Genomic DNA, 27,909 nt, shown 5'->3' on the forward strand with positions numbered 1-27,909 from the left:
AGCCTACCTGTCCATTTAGCGTACGTGTTCCTGTGGTGGACCGAATGGGGTCTGGAAATTATAATAATCTTTTTCAAGCATTTTATATTGTTAAAACACGTTTTATTTATTTTTAGCGTAACTGTCTGTCGTCTGACGACCTGTCTATCATCTAACGGTCGTTCTCGTTCGCGCGCTTTCTCTCTCTCTCTCTCTCTCTCTCTCTCTCTCTCTCTCTCTCTCTCTCTCTCTCTCTCTCCTCTGGCGACATCCAGCGGATATCACGTGAAACGCAGACAGTGCTCCAGCGCGCGCCTCATGTGGGCTGTGTCTTCAACACTTCCACTCGTGATTTCGGTCTCATTTATGAGCTCTGTAACATATTTCAGTGTTTGCATGTTCGTGTGTTCCTTTCTTATGTATATAATTCTCAGTTCATTTTATTGTAGCAGAAAACCTCGACAAAGAACGATTGATCTGATCAATTCTAATTGATTTTTATATTTTAGTACAACAGATTCGTTAGTTACCGTTTTGTTTTGATTTGTCTAAGATACTATTTTCAGCCGGCACCTGCGCATGCAGTGCCAGTGACACAAGAGTTTGTGTCGCGTGGGGAAAGTTGCGCGTGAATCAGAATGTGATGAACACGGAGGATCATTTAATAATATCAAACTCGTCATATCATCAGATCAAACATATCATCACAAGCCCCGGTGCTGTCGAGCGGGTCGGATGATGCTCCGACGAATTCACCTGATGATGATGGACGCAAGCGTAAACCACTATTAACGGAGAAGGTAAAGTTTCTCTTTTTCTGTCATCGCCATACACTAATTACACGTGTACCATGGTAATAAGTTATTTTTAAAGTAAAACCATGATGTTCTTTAAAATACTATGGTACTGTATATAAATATGGTCATCTTTCAGTAAAATATTGTATCTGACACCATCAGTGTCACATGATACTTCCACAGTATTTTTAGGAATAGGAGGATAGATTGCTTAGAAAAAGCAAAAGTACTTGCTTTTTTGCACATGTGTGGTATAAATTCAGTAGCAGGGTATTACTAGGTTACATTATATGTTACTGTGCCATGGTTGCAGGAATCACCACAGTACTTTAAGTAGATATATAGACAGATATTCTGTTTATATATCTAAAAAAAAGTACTTAAGTATTAACATGCTTTTTGCTTGGATGTCGAAGATCGAAATGTATATAATAATAGCCATCTGGTACAGTTTATATCAAAGTACCATGGTATTACTATTGGATACCATCAATTTCATATGGCACTGCCACTTAATTCGCTTTTTTGGATGTTTACTATGGTATACCGTGTTTTTTCTTTAAAGCAACTCAGGGTACCACATAAATAGCATGGTGAAGAAAAACTGTATTCATTCCGTACCCAGGTAGTACTAATTGATACCATCATTGTTCTGTATCTCAGAGGTACTTTTTGTAAGAGATCAGCTTTTAAATCTAAAACTTGTGATTCTCCAGATTAATCTGACAACCTTTCTGTTGTACTACAGATTACAGAGACTTCTCAGGGTAAAATGGGCCCAATTTGCACTTTGATAATATATGTATTTTCTTAGTGAAGCCATAATGTAGGATATATAATATCACCCAAACTCTGTGAATCATAATATGATAGAATTTTGATTCAAATCAGTCTGTAAAGTTCAGTCATTATCATTTGATACTGTCAGAATATATTAAGTATAATCAGTGATTATAGTTTGATGCAGGTAAAGTCGGTTTAGTTTCTCTACCGTGATTCTGTGTGGTCCATCTGCTTGTTTTTTATAGACGATCTCTACAATGATTCAGATTTCTTGTTAAATGAAGAGTTTGGATGAGAGCAGTATCTAAAATCTCTTAAGTATGTATTCATTAGGTTTGGAAGTCATCCTTTTTTTAGCATGTACAGTAAATGTTTGTTGCCTGGTGGTAGTTAGATAGAAAAACCACTGAGGCTCTGTGCATCTTTGGCTGCGGGGGTGGCAGTGTGAAAAGTGTGGTGATGAGCCTCCTGGGAGAAACACACACACACACACACACACACATACAAGCAGTCTGTTCACACTTGCATTGGCTTTGTTCACAGCACATTGACTGATGGATGAAACTGTTGTTTTTCCAGTGCTATTATATTAGAATGATGTCGTTTGTGCTGTCATGTCATAATCACTCATTGTGGACACTATATATTCTGTTTTGCCACTGATACACATGCGTAACGCCCTCACTATTATTTGTTTTTGAAAGGAGTCAAATCCATTTGCCTTTCTTTGTTTTGTTTTTTTCGTTAAATGCAATTTCCTCCTCACATGATGAATTAGCAAGGCGCCTGCAATGCCAAGATTCATAGGGAGTGCATGTCATTTAAACGAATAGTTCCTCCAAAAATGGAAATTTGCTGAAAATTGCATTCAGCCCTAGGCTGTCCGAGATGTAGATGAGATTGTTTCTTCATCCGAACAGATTTGGAGAAATGCAGCATTAAATCACTTGCTCACCGATGGAACATCTGCAGTGAATGGGTGCCGTCAGAACAAGAGTCCAAACAGCTGATAAATACATCACAATAGTTCAGAAGTAATAACACACCAAACAGTTTAAACCATTGCTTCTGGCTAAAATACGAGTCCATAATCCATAATAACGTTCCCTTCAGTGAAAAAGTCCATCTCCTGTTGTCTCACACATCAAAATCCACCCATATATTTGTTTAGAACCTGTATTGTGCAGATTTCTCTCCTGATGAGTTTTTTACTGGAGGAAATTGTATGTATAGAGTACTCATGTTTTAGCCCGAAAAAATGGTTTAAAGTTAAAAACGTCTTAAATGTGGATTTGTTTCTTTAAAAAAACACACTGCTTTTCACTTCACAAGACATTAACTGAGGGACTGGAGTGGTGTGGATTACTTGTGGATTACTGTGATGTTTTTATCAGCTGTTTGGACTCTCATTCTGACGGCACCCATTCACTGCAGTGGATCCATTGCTGAGCAAGTGATGCAATGCTACATTTCTCCAAAATATCTACATGTTGGATGGCCCGATGGTGCATAAAGTGCATAAATATCAAAGAAAATAATGATATGCATACCACTATTTGGTAGAGGGGAATGAGCACTGATTGAAGTTTCGGTCTGTTCCTCACACTAAGCTTTCATGTGGTTTCAGAAACTTTTCTAAACTTCTCCTCGATGTGAGTAGTGTTCATATGTGCCTCGAGCACCTGTGGCAGAATGAGCTCACAGTCACCAGCTCCCTGCTTTAGGACAATATCAAACTACCCTCATCCAGCTGTGTTTCCGCACGGGGAGAGCCCTTCAGCAGCCTTACATGAGCCATTCACTCATCACACAGAAGAACTTTCCATTACCCCGAGCTCCTCATCTTTACTGTAGTGATGCATTATTTGATTATATGATTTTTGTTGAGAGAGAACGAGTTAAAAATCTGAAGTAACATTAAGAGCGATTCACATGTGCAATTTGTAAGTTGTATTGGAAACATAATGGTATAATATTGGGAAAGTACATGATATCGTGCTTAATATATATTTAAATATAAATAAAGTGATAGTATAATAAATATAATAAAATTAATATATATATTTTGTTATATATTTATAACATCGTCACACCCCTGGACTCTTTATGTTGTGTTTCCCATTCCCCATGTTCTCTGTGACCCAGTTTCTGTCTCCCGTGTTTGGTTAATTGATTAGTTCCCAGGTGTGTCTAGTTTCTTTCCCATGTGTTCCATGTCCTCATTGATTTAGCGATTCCATGCACCTGTCTGCCCTTCGTTATCCTGTCTTTAAATACAATAGTCCTTAAAAGTTCCCTGTTGGATTTACCCCTGTGTTGGATTAATAAAGACTCCTCTCGATTATTCTTGACCTCGTTTTCCTTCCAGCAGCGGATTATGACCTATAATTTTTTTTTTTTATGTATACATTAATATTATATGTAAATTAGAAGGTGTTGCATGTCTTTTAGTACCAAGAGATGTGTGTATAATGATTGATGGGGTTGAAATTTACTTTGAAGCTGTGGAGGAGACACACGTGAGAAAGACTGAGGTCTTTTTCTCTGGGGTAAACACATACTTAATATACTCAAATGAATGCGCATAGTTGTCCATTTCCTAGTCCAATCTTTGCGCAGTCCTTCATCTGTGTGTCATGTTTGTTTGCATCCATCTGACTGTAAACTCGTTTCTCTTCTGTCACTTCCCTCCTCCTGTATAATGAAGGCCAGCTTTATATTTGGGCTTCTCGGTGGTCACTGTGGGCAGCTGGCGTTAGGACCCCTGATTTCACACATCCCACCTCATCTTATCCGTCACTTTAGGCCTGTTTTAGAAACGAGCTCAATCCGCCACGTCATTCATTAGCCACTTCCACAGAATAACAGCATCACTGTGCTAATAATGACAGTCACATTCAGACACATTTCAGTCAAATGACATTCGAACAGTGACATACTTTAACAGTGAGTAGTAGTCTTTAACAGCTGAATGGAAATTAATGAGATGAGTTTAGTTGAGGTGAGATGAATTATGCCGAAGGGATAGTTCATCCAACAATGTTGGATCCTGCTGACTTCTGTTCTATGGATAAAAAAAAAAACGTTGAAATATTTCTAAAAAAATACTTCAGAACAGTTCTTTTAGATGAAATAAAGTCAAACATGTTTGGAATGACATGTGGGTGTGTAAACGATGACAGTTTTTTTTTTTGGGTGGGGGGGGGGTGTGAAGTATCCCTTTATTTTAATTAAAAGTTTCTGAAATGAACTTAATGAACATTTCAAATGAGCATTTCATTGAGCTGATTGAAGTAAAAATGAACTGAATTCAGATTAAATTAATGAACTATTTCCTTAAGTTTCAGATCAGATGGTGGAGTGATTCAGTGACGTCGTCTGTATTCTGTATGCTCCACATTTTCTTCTCAAACTCAGCCCCACTGCATCATAGACGAGTGGATCTCATCTGAAACTTTCTGCATCTGAGCTCCATTATTCTGACAGCTGATGCTGCTCATTTTCCAGCTGAAGATGCAGCACTTTCCTCCTCTGCAGGGCTTCCTGTCTCTCCTCACTTCCTCCAATCTCTCTCTCTCTCTCTCTCTCTCTCTCTCTCCCTCTCTCTCACTCGTTTCTGTCCCTGGAGATGTTTCTCAACAGGCTTTTGCTGTGACTCGTGTTTGGTCTCCCACACGCTTCTGCTTCATGAAACCATCTCTACATGTCTCTCCAAGTCCTCATCCTCTCTTTCTCCATCTCTGTGCTTGTTACTTGAAATGTTGAGAGCTGTCTTGCAAGAAGTGCAGCAGTCTGTCTGACAGTCACTGAAGTTCAGTTCTTCATTTACACAGAGCAGCCGCATGGACCACCTGCTCCTCGGCTCACTCGTTTTATGTTTTCCCCGTGTCCTCAAAAAGTATTTGGTTAGTTAGTTTAAAGAATGTATTGCGTTTCTTTGGATTCCAAAAACCCAGTCTGAGCTGTTTTCAGAATCCTCGCTTCCTTTGTAACTCTCAAATCTCATTTACAGGCAAACTTCTTTAAAAAGAAGAAAATTCTGTCTTTTACTCAAACTTTTTACTTCAAGATGTAGTTTGTTTCTTCATCAGATTTGGAGAAATGTAGCATTGCATCACTTGCTCACCAATGGATCCTCTGCAGTGAATGGGTGCCGTCAGATTGAGAGATTTAACAGCTGATAAAAACATCACAGTAATCCACACCACTCCAGTCCATCAGTTAATGTCTAGCAATGAAGCAATGAAGCTGTGTGTTTGTAAGCAACAAGTCCATCGTTAAGGTGTTTTAACTTTAAACCTTTGCTTCAGGCCAAAATCCATAATGTCCATAATTCATAATGATGCTTTATCCAGTAAAAAAGTAAATCTCCTGTTGTCTCTCACATCAAAATCCAGCAATATATTTTGTTTAGAGCTGTTTTTGCTTGTAAACTATGTTGAATTGTGCACATTTCTCTCCTGCTTCAGTCTAGACCACTTTTTCGATAGAAAAAGCAATATTATGGATTATAGACTCAATTTCTATAGCTGGAGGCAATGGTATGAAGTTAAAACATCTTAATGATGGATTTGTTGGCTTCACAAGACATGAACTGATGGACTGGAGTGGTGTGGATTACTTGTGATGTTTTTATCAGCTGTTTGGACTCTCATTCTGACGGCACCCATTCACTACAGCGGATCCATTACTGAGCAATGCAAAGTGATGCAATGCTGAATTTCTCCACATCTGATGCAGAAACAAACTCATCTACATTTTGGATGGCCTGAGGGTGAGCACATTTTAGCAAATCTTCCTTTTTGGGTGAAATATTGCTTTAATAGCAGCTACTGTTTTGTAGTAGATCGGTAATCCTTCATTCTATTTAATGCACATAATATTGAGCTTGTACGTATAATTATTATAAGCTCATCATGGTGGTGTAGAACCTCTAAGAAAGTAAAATTGCAAATCATTTCTCTTTAATATCTCCCCTGAGAAAAATATCTCACAGTCATTCATCTTAGGGATCTCAAACAGTAAGCAATAAAAAGTCCCCTGAGTATTCAAAAGCTCTGAGTGCTGAGAAAAAAATAATAAAAATTCATGACTTCTTTGATTCATAATTATAATGTTCCTGAACTCAGACTCAAAAATAGCATCAAGAAGAAAGAAAAAAATCCGTTCTTCAAGAGGAGAAAGCGACCCGCTGCTCAAATCGAACTTACCTTCCTCTTCTCCTATTCTTTCTCTGCTTCTCTTCCTGTGTTTCTCCCTGTGTGACGCTTAATTGCATAACTCTGTGTGTAGGCTGCTCTGGGCTTTATGTAAGGAGGCCTACGCTGCAATTGGACATAATCGGTCTCTCCTTGGATGTTATCTGGTTAGGGTTTGTGGTTTGAGGTTACTGACCCATCAGTTTTATGTGCTGATGGCACTCGCTCTCAGATTCTCTTGCAGTGGTTTAGTGCTTGCGTTTGTGGGTGGTAAAGCCATGATGTGATGTTTATGTAATAAACCTCTCCATAAACCTCAGATGGGTGTTAGAGGTCTACAACGTACACATGGAATAAACAAAGCAAGACTGAGATATAATAGCTGCCGTTGTGCTGCTGAATGATGCGTCTGGTATATGGTAAAACCGTTATCCTCATAATTTCCAGTCAAGGCTGCGTTTAGCCAGAGGAGAATGTGATTTTTTTTTTTTTTTTTTTTTTTTTGCGGGGTGGGGGGGCTGGATGGAAATGTCAAGGTTTATGACTCAGCTCGAAAATGCAGTACAGTGAAATATTATTACAATTTTAAAGAGCTAGTTACTATTTGAATATATTGTAAAATATAATTTATTCCTGTGATCAAATCTGAATTTTCAGCATCATTACTCCAGTCTTCAGTGTCCTTCAGAAATCATTCTAATATGCTGATTTGCTGATCAAAAACATTTATGATTATTAAAAATGTAGAAAACATTGAAGTTGTACTTTAAATATTTTGAAGAAACTATGATGCCTTATATATATATATATATATATATATATATATATAGATTTTTCTTTTATGCCAGAAATCATTAGGATATTAAGTAAAGATCATGTTCCATGAAGATATTTTGTAAATACCCTACTGTACGTATATCAAAACTTAATTTTTGATAAGTAATATAGATTGCTAAAACTTCATATGGACATCTTCAAAGGCAATAAATAATCTGTGTATTTGGAATTTTTTTTTTTTGCACTTTTTTTTTTTATTCCAGACTGTATATAAATAAATTTCGAAAAATTGACACTTGTTTGACACAAAAACAGACTGGTTTTGTGGTCCAGGGTCATATACAGGTGCTTCTCAATAAATTAGAATGTTGTGGAAAAGTTCATTTATTTCTGTAATTCTACTCAAATTGTGAAACTCGTGTAATAAATAAATTCATTTCACACAGACTGAAGTAGTTTAAGTCTTTGGTTCTTTTAACTTTGATGACTTTGTCTCACATTTAACAAAAACCCACCAATTCACGATGTCAACAAATTAGAATATGGTGACATGGCAATCGACTAATCAACTCAAAACCCCTGCAAAAGTTTCCTGAGCCTTCAAAATGGTCTCTCAGTTTGGTTTAGTAGGCCAGTGGTTCCCAAACTTTTCCATTCCACGACCCACCTAGACAAGTGTAATCTATTTCATGACCCACCACAATATTTGAGGGAAAAAAAGGTTGATATTACTTTAAGCCTAATCTTACTTAAAAGTTTGATGACAGAAATGAAGTATTTAAGAAAAAAAAACTTTTTATTTTAGAGTAGGCCTACACCTGAAAAAAATCACTATTAATATTTAAGTTTTAATTTTTGTTTACAGACTTTAGAATATGTAGTGTCCATAAAAACGTTAAACAGGCTCACTCCAGTGAACTGTAATCTGCGCTGCTGTGTTTTGTTGCAGAAAATGCATTCACGATCCTTCCGTGTGTGTCGGTGAGAACGGAGCACAATCCAACACTTTTTTTAGAAAAAGCATAAGAAGCAAAGCAGAACTATCTAAAACTGTTTGGAGATTAAAATAATTGTGAAATAGGTAAAAAATAATAATAAACATGTGTCTCGTTTTAAATAAACAAAAAAAAAAAAAACTGGATGACATTAAGTTCAGGCAGAAATTTATTTTAGCAATGGTTAAATTAATGTTCAGCAATATCTTCAAAAGATTTCTGAACTTTGGCAAATTTTTCTCTAAAAAGAGATGATACGTCAAGGAGTATTGCATTATTTTTTTGTGCATTTTGTTATGTGGAAATGTTTAAATCTTGTAGTGTTACAATTAACCCTGCGTTTGTGCACTGCTCACCCTGTACATGTGAAATGCTTTTTACAAACCGTTTCCCGAACGAAAAAAGTGCACAGAGCTCAAACGGACGATAGAAATGAATGAACATGGCCTACCTGAAACCGTTTTCGTAACATTTGTTTTCTGGTGTATGCAATCTCATGCGGAATATAGTGTATTGAAGTGAGCAAGTTTTTCTCTTTTAATAATGCGGACCGATTGAACCTTTTAATGACATTGCTCTGAGACCTTCACTGTTATTACAACTCGTGCGCGCCCGCGCTTCAAAACACGCAAAGCACGCGGACTTAATTGCAATTCGAAAATCACACTAAGGATATTGCAGTCCTTATTAATGTTGGTGGGCTATATCATTGTGACGAGTGGGTTCCCGGTTCCCGCCTCCTCCTTCCCGTGATTGAGAAGTTTTTAATGTGTTAGACTGGTGCCGAAGCCTGGGAGGAAGGAGGGACGCGCTGCCGAAGATCCCTCGGCACTGAGGTGAATCCGCAGTGCCATCGAGTAGGGCGAAGGAGGATGCTCGAGGCGGTGGGCTGGAGTGAGTTGCCGGGGAGACGGACGCTCCTCTTTTGTATCCTTCCGATCTCCTCCGTGGTTCTCGAGACTGGTGAGTCGAGCAGGTGTCGCTCAATTCCAATCACTCCACCGGCCTCGCACCGTTCCCACTCGTCACTTTCGTGCAGCCCTAGACTGAACTGTGTGTGTGTGTGTCATTGAAACGCAAATTTAGCTGCAGCCAAGTGACTTTGTGCGACCCACCTTGTTCCATTCTGTGACCCACAAGTGGGTCGCGACCCACAGTTTGAAAACCCCTGTAGTAGGCTACACAATCATGGGGAAGACTGCTGATCTGACAGTAGTCCAGAAGACAATCATTGACACCTTTCACAAGGAGGATAAGCCACAAATATTCATTGCCAAAGAAGCTGGCTGTTCACAGAGTGCTGTATCCAAGCATGTTAACAGAAAGTTGAGTGGAAGGAAAAAGTGTGGAAGGAAAAAGAACCGCAGCCTTATGAGGATTGTCAAGCAAACTGGATTCAAGAATTTTAGAAAACTTCACAAGGAATAGACTGAGGCTGGGGTCAAGCCATCAAGAGCCACCACACACAGACATGTCACAGAATTTGGCTACAGTTGTCGTATTTCTCTTGTTAAGCCACTCCTGAACCACAGACAACGTCAGAGGCATCTTACCTGGGGTAAGGAGAAGAAGAACTGGACTTTTTCCATTGGTCCAAAGTCCTCTTTTCAGATGAGAGCAAGTTTTGTATTTCATTTGGAAACCAAGGTCCTAGAGTCTGCAGGAAGGGTGGAGAAGCTCATAGCCCAAGCTGCTTGAAGTCCAGTGTTAAGTTTCCACAGTCTGTGATGATTTGGGGTGCGAAGTCATCTGCTGGTGTTCGTCCACTGTGTTTTTTGGGAACCAAAGTCACTGCACCAGTTTACCAAGAAATCTTGGAGCACTTCATGCTTCCTTCTGCTGACCAGCAGTTTGAAGATGCTGATTTCATTTTCCAGCAGGATTTGGGACCTGCCCACACTGCCAAAAGCACCAAAAGTTTGTTAAATGACCATGGTGTTGGTGTGCTTGACTGGCCAGCAAACTCACCAGACCTGAATCCCAGAGAGAATCTATGGGCTATTGTCAAGAGGAAGATGAGAAACAAGAGACCAAACAATGAAAATGAGCTGAAGGCCACTGTCAAAGAAACCTGAGCTTTCACATGTACAGTAATACAGTAAATTAACATACTTTTCAGAACGTTAACAAATCACACAAAAAAAAAGTGAGCCAAAATCATCACAATTAAAAGAACCAAAGACTTAAACTACTTCAGTCTGTGTGCATTGAATTTATTATATTTTTTTATTTATTTATTTTTTTTTATCTTGAAAACCGAGTTAAATATGTCAACCTGAGACTAAATATAAATAGATAAATATTTGACTGGAAAAGAAAATTCTTGGCAATAAGAACAAGAATGTTGACTGTAAATTATGATGCAGTTGTGATGCTCAGCCATCAGAATTGTTATTATAATATTTTTTTTTGGCAGAGCATTCAAGCCCAGTACATTGTTACTGTAATACAGTTAAATTAAAGCACAAAGCATGTTATGAAAGACAAATGTTACGCATGTTAATAATTAATTAATTCATTACTGTGATACTATCAATCTTCTATTCAAGCTGATATCAGATTTTGATGTGATAATTAATTCCTGACATTTTCAGGCACAAATAGCACCAATTTCTGAGAATGACCGATAACGAAAACCAACGCATGTAATTTGTTGATGTTACACTATCAAACTCATATCTGTGTGTTTGTGTGCCTGGCAGACCTCTCTGTATGGAGACTCTCGATGCATGAATGCAGTTACATGCACATTTGTGTTTTTGAAAGCAGAAAAATTTATGGATTTACCAAAGCAGATCATATTTAAATCATACCCTAAAACTCACAGTTTCAGCAGTTGCACACGGTTACTTTTATGTCATTGCTGGCCTTTAGTATAAATCTCTGACGCCGGCTGAATCTACCTGTCTGATGGTGTTTGAGGAAGGGAAGTGGGCTTCAAAAACGAGATAAAAATATCGCAGAGAGCCCTGATTGTGTCGGAGAGCTCTCTGACACCGCTCGAGAGGGAAAGGGCAAGTCAAGCAGGAATTAAAAAAACATCCTCTCTACTTTGCCAACAGTTCCTCGCCGTTTTAAGCGCAGTCTGTCTTGTGCGCGAGCGTGTTTCGGGGTGAGTAGGTGTCTGTGGATGAGTGGGACTGCCTGGTAGGACGTGTAGGCATCTGTTGCCATGGCAACCATCTGCTGTTATGCATAAGCATCCTCTCGGGCTGCCCACACAGTGTCATCGCAATGAGATACAGAGAGAGAGAGAGAGCGTTTGAAGCGGTGACTGCTGCACGGCTCATCGTCTGCGTGTTTCAAGTAGGCCCAGACAGAATCTGCAGAGTTTTTCTACAGTTTCCGTACTGGTGGGTTTCGACGGTAAAAATGTGGAGAGGGAACATTTGCATTAGTATTATAAGTGTAATGCATTACTAAGTAATTAATAATGGTCACTTAATTAATTCTCCCTTGAAAAACGAATCGGATTACTCTAATGTAACCTTCTCCTTTTAAATGCATTGGTCAGTTCAATAATATTTTATGCTACTGTGTATTATTTAGTTAAGAGCAGTTTCATGTCTATCCTTGTTTCTGATGTTGATATGGGAGTTGTAAATAAGTAATGTGATACTTTTTTAGAGAGTTTGCAAGACAATAGAGGTTGAACAGGGAAAAAAAAGTGTATTGTTATTTACTTTTTTTACTTTTACTTTATGTTTACTAATGTAGTTAACAAATAGAGCCTTATTGTGAAGTGCTAACCATACCTTATAATTTTGTGAAGCTTTTGTGTGTTTGTTGACCCCCTGTCCTCTGTGTTATAGATGGACGCGTCTCTCCAGAGGAGTTTGAGCGTTTTGGATCGTCTTCTCCTTACACACTCCATATGGTTGCAGCTGTCAATCAACCCTGACTCCGCCCACCAAATCCTGCAACGAGAGATAGTCGGGGTGAGAGAATCCCAACAGCCACTGTGTTTTATCTCTGTTATTCACAATCTAAAGTCATATTTACAGTAATCATGCAGTCATGTATCTCTGACTGCATAACAATGGCCAGTAACTTCAGTTAAACACACTGACTTCTCAATATCTCTGTTTTATTCCATTACATATCAAGTTTATTGTTATATTTGATCATTTAACATGTAGAACATCATCTAATGGTGCTGTATCTCCCGTCTCTGTCCACAGGCGTTCCTGGTGTGTAAGTGTAGTGCCTCCCACAGGAAGGTTTTGTGTGTGCTGCTGGAGGAGGGAGGAGTGTCACAGTATCCCATCCGTGAGGAGGACTCCAGTAAGTTTAACATGTCACACAAACTTCATACTTCACAGCTTTTGAACAAAGCTAATGGGATTTTCTATCCCTTAAACCTCACAAACAAGCCTTTGGGTCCACCATAATGATTATTTGTTGTTATATTGTGCTGTGGAGCTTCTATTACTGTTAAGCAGATTATAATAACTATAGATAATTCAAATCCTAAAAAACATGAAATATCCGGGATTATTTTGATTATGCATGTCTACGTGGCATGCATTTTATTCGGTACTCCCCATTGAGACAAGCTCGCACAGATACATTATTAAAATAAAACCTGATGTTATGCTCGGCTATCTTAAATTAGTGCATCTTCTTTTTCACCGTTTAGCATTTTCTCTAGAAAGCTCTGCCCTGAGCTTCCCTGATCTCTGCAGACTAGTGGCATTTTACACCGTCAGCAGGTAACAAACGTCAAACATTATAGGAAAATGATTCATGTAGATTGAACTGTAATGTATTATATGATTTTCTTGGTGTATGTGTTCAACAGAGATGTATTGCCTTTCCCACTCGAGCTCCCAGATGCAATTATACAGGCCACAACACACACCCAGCTGGAAAACATTTCGCATTTGGGTTTAGGTAAGAATGCATGTTTATCATGACCGTTTCCACCCCTCTTTTTGACCTTTAAAACTAAACTAGCTATTCTCACTCTGTATATAGTTTATACTGTATATAAACAGCCACTTAGCATCCTTAACACCCTCTTGTTACCAGCTGCAGTGCTTTTTTGCACTTATGCTCACCTGTGGGTGTGCAGTTTTGTCCTCTGTAGTTTTTAATTACCCCATTCATCCTTTAATAACTGCCTCTTTGCAAAGCTAGAATTTCCTTTTCACAGGATTTCAAAATATGTTGAAATATACTGTTAAAATAGTGCTGAAATGCACTGCTCAAACTCAGGGATAATTGTTTGGAAAGAGTGACTCAACAACATTTGGAAAACTTTCCCAACTAATACCACATGGTTAAGCAATTTCAACTAGCATGCCGTAGTGCATGCTAATTACCAACCATAACAGGACAGGTCATGGTTCTCCAAACAGATATTGCAAAAGGATGTCATGTTATGTTTTCTTGGTACATTGAAAGCTTTAGTTTCAATAGATACTGGAATATGGCATAACTGCTCTAAAATTCTCAGTCCCCCTGTTTGCAAACCATGGCTTTTTCAGAGTTCTGGAGCTCTCAGATGTCTCCTGGCCTTCCTAATGGCCCCCCTCCATCTTCAGCGCCCCAGCGGACATTCAGATTGATCAGCCCATGTTTCATCAACCCCATGTTCCTTCAGCCTCCCCAGCCCAGTAGAACGGCCTCACACAAACGCCATCGCTTTAAACGCAGCCTCAGGGTCCGTGTGTCCAATGAAACCTCTCTCAGCCTGTCGGGTGGAGAATCGGACCTAACCCAGGGGGAGACACATGGACAGAATTCCAACCAGGGCGCCCCGAGACGAACAGGAGGGTTGAGCGTGCTCAGGGGGATCCCGGCACTTACTCCCACTTCTCAAGAGGAGGATGAACAGATGTTGGGGCAGATACCGCCTGTAAGTGTGTGTACCCATGGCTGACTGTAGTCATAGTAAGGCATGTTTCTCTGTCAGCATCGGAATTATATTCAAAAATGTCCTGGCTCTTCCAAGCTTTATAATGGCAGTGAATGGTGGTCAAAATTTTGAATCCCAAAAAAGTGCATCCATCCATCATAAGAAAGTACTCTTAATCAAGGCCTTCTGAATCAAAGCAATGCGTTTGTGTAAGAAAAATATCCAAATTTAAACCTTTATAAACCATAATCTCCAGCTTCCGCTCTCCTCATGGCTTATAACAAAATCCTTAGCTACAGAAGACCTTTATTATACCCACAGAGCCATGTGGAGAACTTCTTATGATGGATGCATGGAGTTTTTTGGGCTTCAAAATCTTGACCACTATTCACTGCCATTATAAAAACTTGGAAGAGCCAGGACATTTGTTTATATAACTCAGATTGTATTCGTCTGAAAGAAGAAAGTCGTGGGCATCTAATATGGCTTGAGGGTGAGAAAATGATGGGGTAAATTTTATTTTTGGTTGAACTATCCCTTTAACTCTTTCCCCGCCAGAATCTTTGATGATTTTCACTTCAACTTCATGCCCCCCAGAATATTTTGTTTTATGAATATCTGAACATGCAATACATCAAAATAAAGAACCAAGCCTCTACTTTTAAAATAAAAATCAGTTTTATTCTAGCTTGAAGCATTCTTTTTTAATCAACACTCGAATGTAGGTAAGTTTTATAAAAAATAAAAAAGGCAACATTGTGAGCAAAAAGCAGAGCAAATCATGTGTTTATCAAAGACTACATCTGGATAATATTCAGAACGATGATGAAAGCTTAGGGACTGTTTGTTTTTTTATTTAAGGGGCCACCAGAGGAGTTTTGAGATCTGTAGTCAAAAAATACATGACCCTCCCTTCGCCAGCAATAAATTTTTCTTTGACCCTCCAAAATGATTGTGAAAAAAGGCATGACCCTCCCCGATAATTTATTGATTACTTCTGGTTTGCACTTGGCAAAGATGTTCAGATAGCCATTGTTTTTTTACAACTATAAACTCCTGCTTTCTCATCTTACTAGGGCTGTAACGATAGACCAAACCTACGATTCGGTTCGTATAACGATTTTGATTTTAGATTTGAAAAAAATCTTGTTTTTGCTGATGCGGAAAAAATTCACTTTAAAGAAAGGCTTTGTGCTTCTGTTTGAGGTCTCTGTGAAAGTTTCAAAGTCGCTCTCAGAACGGTCATGTCCTTAATGGAGAACTGTCACGTCCATAACATTGTTTTTTTTTTCCCCGCATAAATGGGAACACGAAAAATAAAATAAAAATAATATTTTATGTTCTGTGGAGGCCGACCCTTCTTCATCCGGTGGCTATATTACTTTTGGTTTGCGCGGTGTAATTCATAGAATTACAAAAAAATATTTTGCCACCTAAAAGTTAAAGATTTTTTTTGTCACATCACATGTGTATTTCATTCATATTAAATATAAAACATGTGTAGACTGGTATTTTTCTAATGTCTTGACTCCTTTATTAAGGGAGTATGATATAAACAGACATTTCAATATATTGGTATTAAATTCATTTTCGGAGAATTTATATTTCAAGTTTTGACTGCAAATGTCACAATCCCAACGTCCATAACGCTGGAATTGCCCAATTGTAACGAATTTATCCTCAACTTTTTTTGGTAGGTCTACGTATTTTATTATGTTAACTTCAAATAATACTAATATAGTAATTTAAAGATGTGGTAGCCCTACATCTTACACATCACACTCCACTGTTTATGGTGGTTATTTCAGTAGATTTACTCACTAACATTATTGTGAAAACAAAATAAGAATGGAAACTAAAATATGATAGTATCGTGCAACAGTGCACATTCTATCAGCTGCAGTTCTGGTGCCTCAGTCCCAATACTGTAAAATTCGACGTACATTCACATCACATGTTAATGCAGCGGTAGAGTTACACTCACGGGACACTGCACTTATTCGCAATAATAAAAGTTCATTATTTGCTCGTGCTTTCATTTGCCGGGTAAACATTTCATTGGCATTCTGTTCTGACATGATGCACTTTTTCTGAGCTCTGAAGTACGCGCGCACTGTCCAACAGCGCTGGATTTTTGTTGGGTCAGACGCATCTGATAGCGATGGGGGGCCGAGACCACGAGAGCTACATGGAGCTACATGTAAAAAAAATAAATATGCACCAAACAAGCCACTTTGAGATGTTGCTGTTTTCACAAAAGTTGGGTGACCCTCCCCCTAGACAAAAAAAAAGTTGGATGACCCTCCCCTATTTTCCTCCGGTGGCCCCCTCCATAAATACCGAACGGTCCCTTAGATGCAGTAGATCGTTTCCATCAAAACTCCCAAAGCTTCAAAGTCCTATGCCACTTCCTAGATCAACATTTCACTCGGTATCATTAGGCAGTTTTCATTTATATGCTGTTTATTATTGATGATTGCATTGTTTTTCATGTGCAAATTCTAAACTTATTCAGGAGATGCGCAATGGCTGCCCTGAACGTATAACAGTGAGAACACAGAAACCCAGAAAATTCTGTTTGGTGAGGAAAAAGTTAATAGTTAGGCATATGGAAATGGTTAAGGGTGTCTTTGTTTTAGCAGTAAAACTATTTTAGGACCAATGAAAATGGGACACAGGAACACATCCTACTTTGCTAAACCTGTGGTTTTTAGTCCTGGTCCTCGGGACACACTGCTCTGCACATTTTGTATATCTCTTTTATCTGACACATTAAGTTCAGTTTATGAAGCTCGCTCCTAAACAGCTGATGATCTGAATTAAGTAGGTTTTTTACATGAGTGGGTCCCCAAAACCAGGACTGACATCCACTGGATCCCCATGCCACTGTGCAGTAAGTTGTGCGGGTGGAGAGAGGTTATCGCAAATATAACCCTTACTTTTTAACTCTCTCCTACAAACAATATAATGATAATCCACATACTGTGCCTACACTGCACTTGTGGTTCTGGAAGGTCATGATCGTGACGTGTGTTTGAAACTATTTCCCCAGTGCCATGTTCTCAAAATAACATCCTGTGGTTTTCTAGAGTAATTCCTTACACCGACAAGACCACACTGAGTTCAACAGAGATACTGAAGATGGTGAAGTGTGTCTTGCTTTGGAAAGGGCTCGAGCTCCTTCCCTTGCTGAATTGGACAGCAATAGTTCCTTCAGCAGTCTGGAGGAGGAGGAAGCCCAGGCGGACCTCGCCAATTACCAATGGCCGCCTGCAGCACGTGGTACCCGTTTCCCCTCAGCAAACCCAACCTCGACTCTGCGCCGCATGACTGCTGCCTTTGTATGCGTGTTTGCACCAGAGCGCCGAGTTGCCCGATTGGTGGATGAACTCTCCCGGGACAAGCGCTCCACATTTGGGTCGCTGGTGCAGGACTTTTTAGAAAAGCAAAGGCAGGAGATGGAGACCTCGAAGCATAATTCTGCCGTGGAGCTGCTTCAGGGGGTGAGGAGATTTCTGTCCCAAGCCAAAATTCTCCTTCTGGAAGCAGGAGAAATAGAACCTCCAATTGAGACGCTGGTGCCTGAGAACGAGAAAGGTAAGAAGACATCACTTGAGGTTTAATCAGTGCCACAATATTGATACAGTAGTTTCTGTAGCTCAAAAGGTAGAGCAGATACCTACAATGCCGAAATTATGGGTTAAATTTCCAGGGAACACATGAGCTTATAAAATGTGTGTATTGCATGCAATGTAAGTCAATGCACCAGCCTCGCAAAGACTAGGCCACACCACACCACACCAATTTGAATCATTAGTATAGAAAAAAAATATTGAAAATATGAGTTGGTTGGCAGAACGTTGCTTGAAGGTTACAATAATGTGTCAAGTGTGTCAAACTCAGTTCCTGGAGGCCTGGAGATTCAAGATTTTGAGAATTACATAAATATTGGAAATTGGAAAAGTTGCTGCTTAAGTTTTTATAATAGCAATTTGCATATACTCCAGAATGTTATGAAGAGTGATCAGATGAATTGCATAGTCTTTCTTTGCCATTAAAATTAACTTAATCCCAAAAAAACCTTTCCACTGCATTTCATTGCTGTCATTAAAGGACCTGCTGTGATCATTTCAGTAATCATCTTGTTAACTTAGGTGAGAATGTTGACGAGCACAAGGCTGGAGATCATTATGTCAGGCTGATTGGGTTAGAATGGCAGACTTGACATGTTAAAAGGAGGGTGATGCTTGAAATCATTGTTCTTCTTGCAAAGAAACGCGTGCAGCGGTCATTGCATTGCATAAAAATGGCTTCACAGGCAAGGATATTGTGGCTACTAAGATTGCACCTAAATCAACAGTTTATAGGATCATCAAGAACTTCAAAGAAAGAGGTTCAATTCTTGTAAAGAAGGCTTCAGGGCGTCCAAGAAAGTCCAGCAAGCACCAGGATCGTCTCCTAAAGATGATTCAGCTGCGGGATCGGAGTGCCACCAGTGCAGAGCTTGCTCAGGAATGGCAGCAGGCAGGTGTGAGCGCATCTACACGCACAGTGAGGCCAAGACTTTTGGAAGATGGCCTGGTGTCAAGAAGGGCAGCAAAGAAGCCAATTCTCTCCAAGAAAAACATCAGGGACAGATTGATCTTCTGCAGAAAGTATAGTGAATGGACTGCTGAGGACTGGGGCAAAGTCATATTCTCCGATGAAGCCCCTTTCCGATTGTTTGGGGCATCTGGAAAAAGGCTTGTCCGGAGAAGAAAAGGTGAGCGTTACCATCAGTCCTGTGTCATGCCAACAGTAAAGCATCCTGACACCATTCATGTGTGGGGTTGCTTCTCATCCAAGGGAGTGGGCTCACTCAAATTCTGCCCAAAAACACCCAATCCAGCAACAGTTTGGTGAAGAACAAACTCCAAGAAGTGATTATGAAAGAATGGGTTGCTATCAGTCAGGATTTGGCCCAGAAGTTGATTGAGAGCATGCCCAGTCGAATTGCAGAGGTCCTGAAAAAGAAGGGCCAACACTGCAAATACTGACTCTTTGCATAAATGTCATGTAATTGTCGATAAAAGCCTTTGAAACGTATGAAGTGCTTATAAATTATATTTTAGTACATCACAGAAACAACTGAAACAAAGATCTAAAAGCAGTTTAGCAGTTTAGCTTTTTGAAAACTAATATTTATGTAATTCTCAAAACTTTTGGCCACGACTGTAGAAAGTGAAACATTTTTTTTTTTTCGCTGTGAAGTCGAGCATGTGCGGTTATCTCCACCTACTGTAAAAAAAAATTTCAGACTTCTGATTGGCCAACATGCTTTACGGTTGAGATTAAATTTCCACCTGTTGGTTTGGCATGCTCTTGACAGTGCTTCATAGCATGCTTTTGTGTTTTCATGCGAACAGAGATTTTTTTTTTTTAATGGAAGAAGGAAAACTACCCGTGTACGTGTGGACTTTACCTGTTCTTTGTGGTTTGGAGATGGTTGTCTTAAGTCTCTATAGGCACTTTTCCACTGTATGGTATGGCTTGGCATGACTCTGCTCACTTTACTTTGGCTCAGTTTGCTTTTCCAATGCAGTTTAGTACCGCTTCAAATTGAGTGAGATTATAGACTGATCATTGTTGCGCCGGCACCTCATCGGCTGACCACAATACAGCCATTTGTTTTTTTTCAACTTGCATTCAACGGTCATTTAAAGCAAGTTGTTTAAAAAAATAGTTTGAACAAATGATATTGCTGTGGCTGTTGCTGACTATTTAAATCTAGTGAGTTTGGTGTCTCGTATCGCAAATCCAATGATGCTGGTGGTGACAATTCTCTCAGACCAATCAGTTATCTGCAGTGTTCATACGTCACATTTTAGTATCGGTACGGCTTGTTTGTAACCTATTGGTATTAAAACCACCAGGTACTGTACAAAGTGGAAAACCCCCCAAACATGAGCCGTACCATGCAGTGGAAAAGTGCAATATGATAGTCTAGTCTTTCTTTTCCCACTTTTAATGTCTTTTTGAGTGATTATTTGCCAATTTTAATGTCCACCATGTGGAAATTGAAGGTCTAATTGTTTATGAAATTGAACAATCAACGAGAAGAATGATGTATCATTCGTGTTTAAAACTGGTTCAGTGAAGTTGCACCAAGTTTAATACACTAGAATGTACTAGGAGTTTGTTAAGGTCATTAATCCTAAGTATGAGCAATATTATTTGTGATGCTTGACTTAGCAATCACCACTAAGGCTTTCACAGCAAGTAAATGACTCAACTGAACTGCATCACAGAAACCTATCAGTGGTTTTTAAAAACTCTAAACCAACTGGAGTGGAGAAAAGTTTTGATTGGTTTCCTAGAATCCTTTAAAATAATGAATTTCTAGAAAATAGCATTAATGTTTGAACGGCAATGTTACGTTCAGCTTTATTAGCACAGCTGTAACAGTTTCGGTGTGGAGATGATGACTCCCGTTCTATGATGCACTCGTGAAATCACACACACACACACACACATATATATTTATATATTTCCAAATATTTTCTTGTTTTTGCAGGAAGATTGTTCATAGAAGTTTCTGTAGCTCTATTTTTAAGCTGCAGAACAATGACGTCAGTAAAATAAGAAAATCCAATCTTTTATAAACCTGCATAACTGGGATTATGAGCTGATTATGAGATCTCCCCCAAATCAAAGCAAGAAATCTAAAAGCCGGCCACATCCCCGGGGATGGATGCTGTTTCAGATGTTGGTGGAGGCATTCGCATTTCCACTTTGCATTTATCATTAGCACATAGCACATTCCCACGCATACTTCAGGAAACGCATGGAGAGAGATAGAAGAGGGATTGGGGAGGAGATTTTGCTCAGTGCACAGATTTTCTTGTTTGCTATAATTTGTCTGGCTCTTTCTTCTGCTGTATAAACATTAATTTGCTATTAAACAGAGCTTATTTATTTTCGCCAAGCTGCTCAGTGGCTGTGTGCCTTGTTCACTACCAAGGACATAACCATGTTTAAATAGAGCTACGGGGAAAACGTGCACGTTCCAAATAGCTGTAGGCAAACATGAGTAGGCCAGTATGCAATCTGTGCCATATCTTCTCATTTGCTGCATCGCATAGGAAAAACCTGTGTGAAATGAAAGCATTCATTTTGTTAGAAATAAAAGTATAAGGATATATTCTTGGTTCAATTCCAGATATGCTCTATCTACATGAAAACTGCATGTTCAGTAATACATTTGCAGTGTTAGTTTACAGGGCAAGGCGTTGCACCACAAGAAAAATATTAATACACACTATTTCCAAAGTATAGTGACAATATCACTATATTATAACCTTGTCTGTAAAAAGTTACATCCAATATTTCAGTCCCTGCCAGTAAACACTGTAAATGGCGCACCAAAAAGAGACTGTTCTCATTCAGAAATATCCTCCCACAGAAGGATGACTTCACATAGATGGTTTAGAAACAGTTACGAGATGCTTATTTCTCGTTTTAATTCATATTTCCTGTCATGTGACCCACAGATCTTGCCTTGGAAAAGGCTCTGTTCGGCTGCGTGTTGAAGCCGTTGAAGATTCAGCTGCAGCAGACGCTCATTTCCCTCCACACTCAAGATGGCTCCTTACAGAAGATCACAGACAGCTTGCTGGCCTACCAAGAGGGGGCGCTGGAGCGCCTGGCTGTAGGAGTGGGCGTCCTGGATGTCCGAGGCATGGACAGAGCGAAGGCGAAACTCACACTAATGCAGCGCAGCCATTCGCCCATTGATAAGGTGTTGCTTCTGCTGCAGGTGTGCAAGAGTGTGTACAAAGCCATGGGGACGCAACCCGGTGAGGAAAGATTTAGAGACTGGGTTGTCATTAGGTATAGAGTAACTTTTAGTTTTTAAGGCTTATTTCCTCTCTGCAGATCAGGACGTGGGGTCTGAGGACTTCCTACCAGCGCTGTCCTATGTGCTGGTTCAGTGTAACATCCCACAACTGCTGCTGGAGACGGAGTACATGATGGAGCTGCTTGAGCCATCATGGCTGACAGGAGAAGGTAAAAACAAACACATACGGACTCCATTTAAAACAAGTTTGGAGTTTGTTAAACTCACTTCTAATTAGAGCCCGACCGATATGGATTTTTGGGGTCCGATGCCGATATTAACTCGAAAAGAGCCGATATTTTGATTTTAAAAATAATCTGGATATTAGACCCATTTCCTATAAACTGCATTTACACAACATTCAATAGCAAAAGATCTGCCTGTTCTATGTATGTGGGCTGTATAAACCATTTTCCAGAATGGACTATGTTAAAAAAAAAGCCTTAGATTACAGTCTCAATGACTAAACAATTGCACATCAAAAGTATATATTTTTTAATGATCAAAAAACAGTCTGGTTTTAAACATTTAACACTTTTACTTTCTTCCAGTTGAAGCTGGTTTTAACAGTCTGTGTGTTTACTGTAAATAAATTATAATACTAAAGTTAAAGTATTTGCAGAAGTAGTCCCACACTTTGCTGCTACAGCATTCACCTTTTTCAGCCATCTGTAGGCAGAAAGAGAGACGGAGAAAGAATAAGCATGTGTATTAATAATATCACCATGTATCATTACTCATGTCATCATTAGAATTATAATAATAATAAACTGGGATCTCCTACATAGGCAAAAATGAGAAATATATATATATTTTTTTATTTTTCAAGCAATAGGTATTACCTACTTATATTTAACAATATTATTTCAACATTTTCCTGTTATGTCTGTAAAGCTGCTTTGAAACAATATGTTAAAAAAAAGCGCTTGTTCAGCTCACATTTATTTACATGTCCCCTCTGGTTTAATCATTTCTGACGCACCTACTGTAGTTACTGTAACTACACTATATTTGCTCTCACAGACACATTCACAACAGACCCGTATATCTTCTCCTCTTCTCTTTGTGCAGTCTGAATCAAAACATCGTCTTGCCTACTATTACCGGAAGATTACGGAATCAATTCGAAGTTGAATGGTTAACGTTAGTGTCATGAACACACCGCTGTCAATTTTGAGAAGAACCACCTTCAAACAAGTTAATAGCTAGCATTTAAGGGGCCTGCTAAAAAGGAAGCTATTAGCGTTAGAGTAACGTAACCAGCCTGAATTCACCAAATTGTTCTCTGGACCTGAGGGTAGCCTCTTCTTCCTTGCTTCTCGCTTAATTCTCATCAGCAGGACTAGCGCTATCGCTCGCTTCTTACAACGGGACAGATACATGTTTGCTGCTGACCGAAAGGAGGAGGAACAGACTATGAAAGAGCTCCCGCTAAACGTTTTTAAAACTCCGCCTATGCCATAGCGCAGCGCAAATCGCGTTGTATCTGAAGGGCAACGCTGAGCCCAGCGGCAAGCGCCGTGCATACCGCGTACTGTGTGAAAGGCCCAATTACGCGGTCATTATGTGGAAAACACACCGCAATAGAATAAGTTAAACGCTAACGTTATAGTTTGACCTCCTATTAACGTTCGCGCTCTTCCACTGATAAACATGGTATTAGCTTTGTGGCTAATCTAATATAGCAATGCATTAGCGGCTGTAAGTGATGTTACAGAATATTTAGAAGTGATAATGATAGGACCGTTAGCTAGAACTACCACACAGTTTTTATATACAGGGTATGAACTAAATCTACAATCATTTCACATGACGAACGACAGACTCACCGTCAAAACAGTTGATCGCTTTCTTCTGTAGTGGACTTCTGGCGCTGTTGTTAACTCTGGAGCTGCAGAGCTCCCTCTGGTGAGCACACTATGCAACACTCATAACATGAGTGAAGCATGAGACTCTGTTTCTCATGTTTCATCGGCCGTTATAAATGCCGATGCCGATTTAAATGCAATTAGCTTATATCGGCCGATAATATCGGCCGGCCGATATATCGGTCGGGCTCTACTTCTAATGGATCCAATCAGTATACCACACTTTTATGCTAACGTTTAAGATAACGTTTTAGACAACAGGTATTGGATGAGTCCTTTTACAGATATGAGAATCCTAGACTGGGAGGAACAGAATCAAGGGGTTATTCAAAGGCAATTATATAAATTGATATCAATTACAGGGAAATGTCAATCAAAATGGTTTCATTTAAAAGCTAACCAGCTCTAAAGATGATGAAACTCTTGATTTTTCTTACAATAAAATGCAAACCTTCCGAGACAGACCTACCATAAGCTCTGAGCAGCAAGTGGGTGTGATTTCCACATCATTTCTCGTTTATCTTCATCAACTTCAATAGCCATATTCCCAGTGAAGAGCTACACTTCCTGAACACAGCAACGGCAACCAGAAGTCGCTGTTACCAAGGAAACCCAGCAGCGACCACACACTTCCCTGAAGTCTTATGAATTATGTAATCGAGTTGATCTACAAACTACTTAAATGCATTATTTTGGAATTTAAATGGAATAAAAGTTTGAATTGCTGATGACTCCAAACTGGTTTTCATGGTTGTTTGTTTGTAGGTGGATACTATTTGACAAGTGTGTATGCCAGCCTATGTCTGATCCAGAGCAATCCTGGGGCCATGCCCACCTGCAGTCTGACCAATGAGGCACAAGAGTACTTGAGGGAGTGGAGTAGGAGGCGGGGCCAAGAAGCCAAGACCCAGAAAGACAGTCAGCTGAAACAGGTTGAAACCATCGACGGCATTTTTTTTTCATTATGCTATATATATATATATATATATATATATATATATATATATATATATATATATATTATATATATATATGTGTGTGTGTGTGTATATGTATATAGGCGAACCCAAATCCAAAAAATTTGGGACACTGTACAAATTGTGAATAAAAACAGAATGCAATGATGTTCCACAGTCCATTTTAAATGAGCCTTGGCCCAGAGAACACGCCTGCTCTTCTGGATCATGTTTAGATATGGCTTCTTTTTTTTTTTTTACCTATAGAGTTTGCAGCGGCGAATGGCACGGTGGATTGTGCATAAAAAAATGTGTTCGAATTTTAAAGACCTGACGCGGCAATGCGCTTTTCATCCAGTGTGTGACCCCCTTAAGGGCCTGAAGATTACGGGCATCCAGTATGGTTTTCCGGCCTTGACCCTTACACACAGAGATTGTTCCAGATTCTCTGAATCTTACATTATGCACTGTAGATGATAACTTCAAACTTTTAGCAATTTTTCTCTGAGAAACTCCTTTCTGATATTGCTCCACTATTTTTTGCCGCAGCATTGGGGGAATTGGTGATCCTCTGCCCTTCTTGACTTCTGAGAGACACTGCCACTCTGAGAGTCTCTTTTAAACCCAATCATTTTCCCAATTGACCTAATAATTGGTCATTGCATATTGCATATTGGTCCTCCGGCTGTTCCTTATATGTACATTTAACTTTTCCACCCTCTTATTGCTACCCGTCCCAACTTTTTTATGATGTGTAGCTCTCATGAAGTCCAAAATGAGCCAATATTTGACATGGCATTTCAAAATTTCTCACTTTCAACATTTGATATGTTATCTATATTCTATTGTGAATAAAATAAAAGTTTTTTACTCACAATTTGTACAGTGTCCCAACTTTTTTTTTGAATCGGGTTTGTATATATATATATATATATATATATATATATATATATATATATATATATATATATATATACATTTATATTTACATTTAGTCATTTTGCAGGTAATTTTATCCAAAGCGACTTACAATTAAGGTATACATAAAGTGATTCTTCTTAAGGAGGCAAACAGACACAGGAACGTTAGGAAGTTTTAAACATTGTTCAATGAAGGAATAAATAAAGAAATAAAGGAATAAATAAATATATATATATATATAATATTTTTTTTACATATATAATGAAGCCAACAGGATTACAGGAAAATAGCTTTTAAAGGGACGGTAGATACAAATAAATTAGCATTGTAATAATGTATTGTAATATAATGTGACAAATTTGTGATTAGTCCAGACTGATCCCCAGGAAATAATTTAAGACAGGTCTTAGGCCGACCTTGTTGAGAATATATCTTGATGATTGATTATGAAAATGTTTTTTTTTTCCTTTTAAATAGTTTGCACAGATTAATCATGCACACTGAAACTGTATTAAGAATTTAAAGTTATTTATTTATTTATTTGCATTGAATGGGTGCCATCAAAATGAGAGTCCGAACAGCTGATAACAATAATAAACATCACAATAATCCACTCCAGTCCATCACTTAATGGTGGATTAGTTTCTTACAAACACACAGCTTTCGTTCACAAGATATTAACTGATGGACTGGAGTGGATTATTGTGATGTTTATTATTGTTATCAGCTGTTTGTACTCTCATTCTGACGGCACCCATTCACTGCAGAGTATCCGTTGGTGAGCAAGTGACGCAATGCTAAATTTCTCATAATTTTCATCGTCTTCAACTATCAACTATGTGTGTTTGTGTTTCCTGTTTGCTGTCGGAGTGCAGAGGTTTGTGCGAGTGTTATTCCAGGACGACAGTCGTAGTGGAGTGCGAACGCTCCTCTGGAAGGCAGGAGAAAATGTTGAGGTTTTATCCCAAACCTGCGCCGGTCTGTTCGGTGTGAGGGAGCCGCAGCACTACTGTCTGTTCTGGAGGAGTGAAGGGGAAATGCGTCCTCTGCCGGCCCACGTTCAGCTCCATCAGCTGGGCATGCATGAGGGAGCGTCGCTGTCCTACCTCCGCTCCGATCACGACTTCAGCAAGATGCGCAGACTGACCAGAGGAGGTGCTGTAGATCTGGGCGAGTCGGTGTGCGAGGAATGAAGAGACGCAGGTGCACAGTGTGACTTTTACATTTCTATTTGTTGTCACGTCAGGTGGCAAAAGGATTAACGGATGTCACAAAGTATTTGAATGCCGTACATGTGTTCAGTTCTATGGATGATGGTGATTATTTTTATGTGTGTTGCGTGTAATCAGAAAGCACGATAGCATTTCAAATGAATCGAAGCAAGATACTTGGTAATAATGCAAAAAGCAATATCTGCCAAACAGGAGGTCTGGAAATGCAGTTCAGCATTCTGAGATTCAGTGGTGACTTTTTGAGGTGTGTATTGCTGAGTAATACCAAAGTGGTGAATATAAACAAACAAAAAAGATCATATATGTACACATCTGACATGCTCTGAGTAATGACACTGTGTCTGCACTGGACGCATGTTGCATATTGCATTAAATCACTCCTATATAAATCACTGGAGCTGTTTACACTGGATGTGTCTGACGTGATGCACTTTCTGTTTTTGATGCATTACAAAGCTGCCGCAGCCACTGTATTTCTTCCATTCACATGAAATACAAAAATGTATTTATAAATACCATAAGTGAGAATGGATAGATATTAATGTTATTTAATTCTACATTGGGGTCAATAAGGCCTCATAAAAATATTTTATGATTTTACCCTTTTTGATGATTTCACCTCTTCATTCAGATTTTCTTTTGAAGCTCCATTGTAGCACAACATCTC

At 39.1% G+C, this 27,909-nt stretch overlaps 1 protein-coding gene across 1 annotated transcript; it reads left to right on the forward strand.

Annotated features, from left to right (window-relative positions):
- Positions 1 to 294: 294 nt before the first annotated feature.
- rin1b (Ras and Rab interactor 1b) lies at positions 295 to 27,827 on the forward strand. The gene is made up of 11 exons (XM_059501627.1): positions 295 to 779; positions 12,342 to 12,467; positions 12,711 to 12,813; positions 13,169 to 13,241; positions 13,331 to 13,422; positions 14,019 to 14,389; positions 17,479 to 17,986; positions 21,919 to 22,224; positions 22,304 to 22,435; positions 24,899 to 25,065; positions 26,886 to 27,827. Exons 2-11 carry the CDS (start codon positions 12,342 to 12,344, stop codon positions 27,201 to 27,203), a joined length of 2,196 nt encoding a protein of 731 aa, XP_059357610.1. The 5' UTR covers positions 295 to 779; the 3' UTR covers positions 27,204 to 27,827.
- The last annotated feature ends 82 nt before the right edge of the window (positions 27,828 to 27,909 follow it).

Source organism: Carassius carassius, chromosome 2 (assembly GCF_963082965.1).
Source record: "Carassius carassius chromosome 2, fCarCar2.1, whole genome shotgun sequence".
In the NCBI taxonomy this organism is placed as follows: Eukaryota; Metazoa; Chordata; class Actinopteri; order Cypriniformes; family Cyprinidae; genus Carassius; species Carassius carassius.